This window comes from Theobroma umbraticum, unplaced genomic scaffold, assembly GCF_002168275.2.
Source record: "Theobroma umbraticum cultivar Fairchild unplaced genomic scaffold, ASM216827v3 scaffold_12.1, whole genome shotgun sequence".
Lineage (NCBI taxonomy): Eukaryota > Viridiplantae > Streptophyta > Magnoliopsida > Malvales > Malvaceae > Theobroma > Theobroma umbraticum.
The window spans coordinates 2,253,734-2,260,918 of NW_018397269.1; the positions used below are offsets into that span (position 1 = coordinate 2,253,734).

The following is a 7,185-nucleotide window of genomic DNA, read 5'->3' on the forward strand; positions in this document are numbered from 1 at the left end:
AGGCCGCACGGAAGGTGGTCTTAAGTATCGCCCCGTGACAAATGACCTAAGTTAAGGTTTTAGAAATTTTAGGGGATAATATTCTCACTAATTTTATGTATTTTTTATTTTTAAACTCACATTTTTACTTTAAAATTCAAAACTCTATAATTTTTTTATAATTAACTATATATTTAACTATCTTAATCAAGTTAAATTCATTACTTTAAAATATTACAAATGTTAAACTATAATCTCAACTCTATATCATAATTTTTTTTTTCATAATCTCATACCAGTCAAAAAAGAATAGATTTTGGATTTATAAGTAAGGGTCTTTCTTTACTTAGGACTTATAAGTAAAGGTCTTTCTTTACTTAATAAGTATGTATTTTAGATTAAAAATATAAATATGTAACAAGTGGTATTATCAAGCTTACTTAATTTTTCATAAACATGGGATCTCCATAAAAGATACACAAGGTCGACATAGGTCAAAACTAAAATAGATTTTATTTTTCTATTGGTGAAAAAGCTAGTGCAATGAATGCTAAGTAAAATGTTATGTATTTCACATTAATGAAAATATGATAAGTCTTAAATTTATAAATAAGAGTTTTTTTCTATTTAATAAATATATTTTTTAAATTGAAAATTTGATCTCGTGATATTATAGGCATTGTTATGTAAATTTGTGAATGTGTCATGCGAGGGTCGAGTTGCATCATAACAACATCTTAAAAATTAAGCCCAAATTTTATCCAACTTGTCCATTTTATATTTTATATAATATTTTATTATTAAAACAACAAAAATATTTTATATTAATGTTTTTGTAACTTTTTAATGTTTTAAGATTTGACAAAGAAACTCTTTAAAAAAATTATTTTATTTAATTTTATTATTTATCAATAAAATAATAATTTTAGATTTTAAAAATCTAAGGGCAAGTTTGGCCATATAAGCTTAGTAAGTAGCTCAGCCTTTAGATTGATATTTTGGCATATATTAGGAAGGAACTTAAAAATACATATTTTTTTTATTTGAATACTTGTAATTAAGTTCCAAAAGTGTCCAATTAAGCACAAAAAGTAAAAAGTAGTAATATTTATAACATCATATAAAACTCAACCAAGCAAGTACGGTTTATAAGCTGTCTCCACTTCTACATGACACGTGTCAAAGAGGACATTGTTGAATTTTTCTAAATTCCTTTGATTGGTCTGGTTATTACTCATTTGCCTATAGAGATTTGGGATTATTTTTGTTATTAAACACTCGTTAAAATCCATTGAGGTGGGTCTGGGTCTTTCTCTGGTTTTTCCTGAAGTCCAACCCAGAACCACTGTTGGGCTTGACTTGGATTCTTGTTGGCTTGATTTATAATCTTGCTAGTGACGACGCCATTGAGCTAATGCTAAAGGAATCGATACGACATCGTTAATCAGTTAATTTAGCAGTTCATTTTCGCCTTTTCTTGCTTGCGAAGACACTTCGTACACACTAGTCTATAAAACTCCCAAAGAAGACACAGAGAAAAAGAAAGAAGAGACGGAGAAAAGTGAAAAATGGAGGCACCGAAGACGATTCAGCACGAAATCGGAGGAGTACAAAACGACGCGCTTCGATTCGGCCTCCAAGGCGTTAAGAGTGACCTCGTCGGATCTCACCCTCTCCAATCTGCTTACGAATCTGTAATCCGTCCCTCACCTTCTTTTGTCTTTTTTTTTTATTGTTTTAGAAAATATCCTCCGTTTTGGTTTACGAGAAAATCCAAGAAAATAAGGAAATTTGTAATCATTGATTCACTGCTTAGAAAACAAACGCACACGCAAAATGGTTGTATTACTACAGAAGAATTGGAAAAATTAGTTTTAGGGGTTTTCTGTTACTGAAAAAGAAAGATAGGTTTTTAGTGTTTTATAATTTTGAATTCGGTTTTGAAGCAGTTTATGCGGGTATTTTTTTTTTAGGCGAAGAAAACGCAAGAGGAGATGAGGAGAAAAGTCCTGGCTAATACTTATGGGACAGCATTGCCGCTCAAAATGGATCTCGATAGGCAAATTCTGTCGCGGTATGATCTTTAGCCTTTGGATGTTTATGACTAATTACTGCTCCTTTTTAAGCTGGATTTTTGGCTGTTAATGCTTAGTGAAGTCTGAATATTGGATTTTGTGTTCTGTGATTCAATTATAATGCAGTCCCTTTTAGACCATTGTTGGATTACATAGCGTAAATGTTGAGATTAATGGTCTAAAAGGGACTTTTTCTCTAGCTTGTAAGGGTTTAGGGAATACACACACACACGCATGCACACAAGATCTGCTGCTAGTGATTATCTTGTTCTCTTTTATTTTGGGGTACTTGTACAGAAGGATTAGACATACATTTAAATGAACTGTAGTTTAAGGATTCTCTTGTTCTCTTTTGTTTTAGACGCTAACTGAAGGATCTTATGGGCTGTGTGGTGAATGGGAGGTTTTTGTGTGGAAGGAAAAAACAATTTGCATGAATGAATAGGGTATAAAAGAAGATGGAGACTATTGAGGTATTCAGGGTTTGGTTTCTTTCTTTTTTTGAGAGAACCTTTTGGTTAGTTGATTCTTCGAATTGTTTGCAAAGAGATTGTGATTGACAAAATCATTTTTTTTTAATCAAAAACTGGTTTTTGTGAGAAACGAGTGGGAGCATTTGCTTTTTTTTTTTTCGCTTTTTTGTAAATGTACTTTGTTTGAGAGACCAACAAGGCTTAAGGATTTTGACTAAATGACAAAGAGAAGGTTTGTATTGAAGTACTGATCTACTAGTTATATCCAAAATCTAGAAAACGGTTGAGCCACCCGAATTTCTGTCATTATTAATGGTTGTAGGTTGTTGGAAATTTTTTTTATGAAGATGGGCTGGCGTCTATTTGAAATAGGAAGAATATCAAGAACGCTGCTCATATAGCAGTATATGTGTTTCATTATTTTGGTTCACTGACTTTAACGGCCTTCATCATATGTGTTTTTATGCAGACAATCTAGCAAGTGTCGTTCCATGCTATCTACTTCTCTTATTATTTCACTTATGAAGCTGTATATGTTGTAGTGTGCATTGAAACAGTAAATACACTTGATCTTTAATGGTTTTGGAGATAGCTTGGCTATGGACTGGGCAGATTAGTAGAAAAGTGATTCATGCAGCTAATTTCCCCTAGATTGGGCTATGATCTACCTGGATTTAGTTGGTGTATGATACTTTAGAGTTGCAAGAATCAGATTAAGAACTCAGTGCTAAATTGCTTTTATGGGTGGTCTTTGAAAATTTTGCAGGTTTCAGAGGCCGTTGCTCCCATCTTCGATGCTGGGGTTGGAAGCATTGACAGGAACTTTAGATGATTTTGGATTTGAGGATTATCTGAATGGTATAACAATGCACTCTAAATACAAAACAATAATTTTTTAACTTTTGAATTTCGTTGTACAGATTTGTCCCTTGATTCTGTTTGCTTGAACTTTCTATTTAAAAATACTATTGGTCAATATCGTTGTATATTACTTGTTAATCTTTTCAAGCCACTACCTGCATTACTCATGGTTACTGTCCATCAGTGAAAGGCTTGAGGAAGGTTAGTTCAGTGTCATGTTTGGAGTTGTGTTACTTTGGTAGTTCCTTTTCCTTTCCATGTTGTTAGGTTTTTATTAAGTATGGATGACATGGTGAATTGTGATCTAGTAGCTATTTAGGGGCAGAATAAGCGTTCATGGTCCTTTTCTTTATCCTACATTTTGTATTGTCATTTGCCTTAAACTCCTTGACTCCTAAGCAGAGCTTTTAGAGATTGAAAGAAATAAATCAGTCTACCCCTTTTTCTGAGAAAAGAAAAAAAAACTCTGCTCAATTTATATATATCATCTATAGGAAAATTCAGATACTTTTTTCTGCTGGTTTTGTAAATTTCTTATGAAAGTGGTTTTCACTTTCTGCACTACTAATCATTCTGTTGATTGAGCCAGACGTCTTAATAGCAGTGTGCTTACTTGCAAATTGTTAATAGTGCTTGTTGTTTGCCAATAACATTGTGCTTAGCAGTAATATAAAATTTTTGTTGCTGGTTGCAGATCCTCGAGAGTCTGAGACTCTGCGGCCACTTGACTTGCACCATAGCATGGAAGTTCGCCTTGGCCTATCCAAGGGACCACTCTGCCCTAGTTTTATATGATTTTGAATCACTGCTTGAGTGTATCACAAAGGGAATGTCAGTACTGAATGATTGTTGATGGATTTTATTATAATAGCCAACTCAAGGATTGAAGATATAGTATGATGTGTTGCTTTACCTCATTCAGACCCTTTGTTGTATGCAGTTGTCCCAAGTATGAATTAACATTTGGCATCACGGATGCTATTAAAATTCTAAATCTTTTGCTCTTGGCTATTTCTTTGTTTTGATTTACAATAGTTGGCAAAGCATCCAATTTTAGTTGGTGGTATTAGTCTATCAGATTGGAAACTGATTGAAAGGCAGGAAGGAAATTTATGTGTTTTTTGCCTTCCTGCCGTTTGTATTTAGCAGCTCTTTGCCTATCGGAGGGTTATTATGTAGCAGTCAGCACTGTCTTAGGCTGTTTCTTTACTTAGGTTAGGAATTGCCAGACATTTGATAGGGTTAATTAGATAAAAATATTTGAAATTAATTATGGGCAAAAACAAATTTTGCACATAAATTAAACATAATTTATGATATTCCTTCTCTAAACAAATTTTCATGGTTCAAAAAATGTGATTATTGGAAAAAGAAAATGGTTTTATAGCCAACAAAGAAAGTCCGATAAAGGAAAAAAGGTTTGAGATAAAAGAACAAAAAAGACAAATAAGGGAAGAGAAAAACAGTATACAATAATAAAAGGAAACAAAATTGTTTTTGTTCTTACTGTTTCCGCGCATGCTCCCTTCATAGCTCTTTCCATAAAAACCCTAACAAGCAATATTTTCCCGAGAAAATCATGAATCCCCCTTAAATTTCCCTCGAACCAAACACTCCCTTCAACCAGATGGACTCTCGCCGCTCCGCTCGAACAGTCAGCGACCCCAAGGTCCGTCAAGTCGGGTTTTTCACCCAACCACCACCACCCGACCGTTCCATCTCGGATCCTCCGCGTCTCCACGATCCGATCCAATCCTCCTCTCCTTCTTCCCCTCCGGTAAACGACAACTCTCCCTCCGGTAACTCCCTCTCCCCTGTCATGATCCCTCCGCCTCGTCACCACTCCGACACCCTCCTCCGTGCGGCTCTGCAAGCTACTTCCCCAACGACGTCATTCTCGTACTCCGCTCGAACAGTAACCGTTCCTCAGGAAAACGATGACGTATCATCGTTCTCGCCTGGCCGTAGGATTGTTTCCGGAAAATCGCCATCGTCTTTTCCAGGCGTCAAAGCGAGTAGTGTACCCGCGAGTGAGCTTACCACTGTGTCGGTGGTCAATTTGCCTCCAGGAATTTCTGGTAACGATAATTTTTTCTCTTTAAGTGAAAATTATCTTATTTCTAATGTTAATTTAATAAAGAAGCTGAAAAGTTCTGGAAATTTTCTTTTGATCATTGTTCTTTGTGGGAAAGTATGAAGTAATTTAAATTTTGTTAATGATGTATATTGACAATAATAAAATACGAAAATTTTAAAGATTTTGGCATTTTCGCGTAGTTGAATTCTCTGTATATAAGGAATTGGGAATGGCTGGGTAGGAGGGTTCTAAATTCTAATTGAACTGAGTCAAGTCGATAAAGTAGAAAATTTCAAGCTGGAGAGTCAGGGCTTGAAGCTGGACTACAGCTAGATTGAGTTTTGATTTCCAAACCTAAGCTTGGCACGAGAAAAAAAATCAAACTGCTTGACCTTGACTCAGTTAAGCGAAATGAGGCTCAATTTCTTTAAATAATGTAATGCATATTTTATAGAAATTATATTAAAGATATATAAAGAAAAAAAGAAAACTCTAAAAGGTTTCATTAGGTTGCAAGCTGCTTGAACCAAGTTTTAAGATACTCAAATGTGGGTCAATTGACTACTTCACCTTGACAGCAATCAAGTCAAGTTAAAGTGTTTTCTGAGAGCTTAAATGGCTTGCAAGCTGGCTTGACTCACTTACTCGTCAGGAGAGGAGTAGCTTTGTTATGTGTGAATAAGTGATTAACAGCTTAGCCTTTTGTCTTATGTACTGTTAAGCTTTAATTGTAGTGTATATTGATTAATTCACGGGTTGTTGGTGTTTTGTATATTGATTGATTCACGGGTTATTGGTGTTCTTATTTTCGTACTTGGTAAATTCATGGGTTCCGTTTAGATGGTTTTTGTGGAACCTGTTAATTTGACTTATTTCCTAAGTTGCATGGATTCTTCACTTTAACTAACATAGCCAATTCTGACAGTTCTTGGTAATTGTAAATTTCAATAGCAAAAAGTTGACAAGTGCAGCATATTCGTTTTGGATACATGCTCATAGTTGACACCAGATCTTGAGTCCAGATGACATAGACTTTTTCTCCTTAACCACAATGCAGTAATAGCTTCACATGCTGAAAGAGAGAGAGCTTTCATGCTAAACTCCTAGCTGCTAAGCAGAACTATCAACAGAGTTTGATTAGAAAATAAGTATGAACTATTTTCATGAGATAGTTTTATCACATTTTTTGTTGTTTTGTATTTTCTTTCCTTCTTAGGGTGAGTTTTTTGGGGGAACGTCAACTGAAAGGTAGTTAGTGGCAACATTATATTATCCATGGAGGGAAATGGATCTCTTATGTGGAAGAATGGAAAAACGTTTCATGTGGGGTCAATAGAAATTGAAACTCTTTTAAGTTGTGTATGGTTGGATGTATTTAGTGTCTTGCTTTGTCATTCTAAAGACCTGTGCAATGAAGCATTTACATGCTGAAAAGGAAAAATTGACTGCAGAAAAGTCTGGTGGAGCAGCAGTTGAAGTGCAGAATGATCGACCTGCTAGGTCCAAGCCATTGAAAGAGAAAACTTCTAAAGCTGAAAGACGTGCACTGCAAGAGGCTCAACGAGCTGCCAAGGCTGCTGCAAAAGGTACATATTGGTACTTACTTTTTGTTTTTGATGCCCATGAGCTTTGTTAAATGATTTCTCTTACATCAAATGAGCTTATTGTTGTCTTTGTTAGAGTTATTTGTGTTATCTTGTGCAATTTACCTTTTTCCAAA

The 7,185-nt window shown here is 34.8% G+C and overlaps 2 protein-coding genes across 3 annotated transcripts in view; both read left to right on the top strand.

Annotated features, from left to right (window-relative positions):
• The first annotated feature begins 1,468 nt into the window (after window positions 1-1,468).
• LOC110425710 (cyclin-B1-2-like) lies at window positions 1,469-4,399 on the top strand. Its single transcript, XM_021440680.1, has 4 exons — window positions 1,469-1,673; window positions 1,953-2,053; window positions 3,294-3,385; window positions 4,083-4,399. Exons 1-4 carry the CDS (start codon window positions 1,548-1,550, stop codon window positions 4,181-4,183), a joined length of 420 nt encoding a protein of 139 aa, XP_021296355.1. The 5' UTR covers window positions 1,469-1,547; the 3' UTR covers window positions 4,184-4,399.
• Window positions 4,400-4,876: 477 nt separating this feature from the next.
• LOC110425938 (NagB/RpiA/CoA transferase-like superfamily protein) overlaps window positions 4,877-7,185 on the top strand; it is a 4,761-nt gene continuing 2,452 nt past the window's right edge. Inside the window, exons 1-2 of one of the 2 annotated variants that reach the window (XM_021441023.2) lie at window positions 4,877-5,466; window positions 6,917-7,051. In XM_021441023.2, the coding sequence (XP_021296698.1) occupies window positions 5,016-5,466; window positions 6,917-7,051 (586 nt within the window). In that variant the 5' untranslated portion in view covers window positions 4,877-5,015. The remainder of the gene's footprint in view (window positions 5,467-6,916; window positions 7,052-7,185) is intronic. The other variant, XM_021441022.2, reaches the window with a different exon arrangement.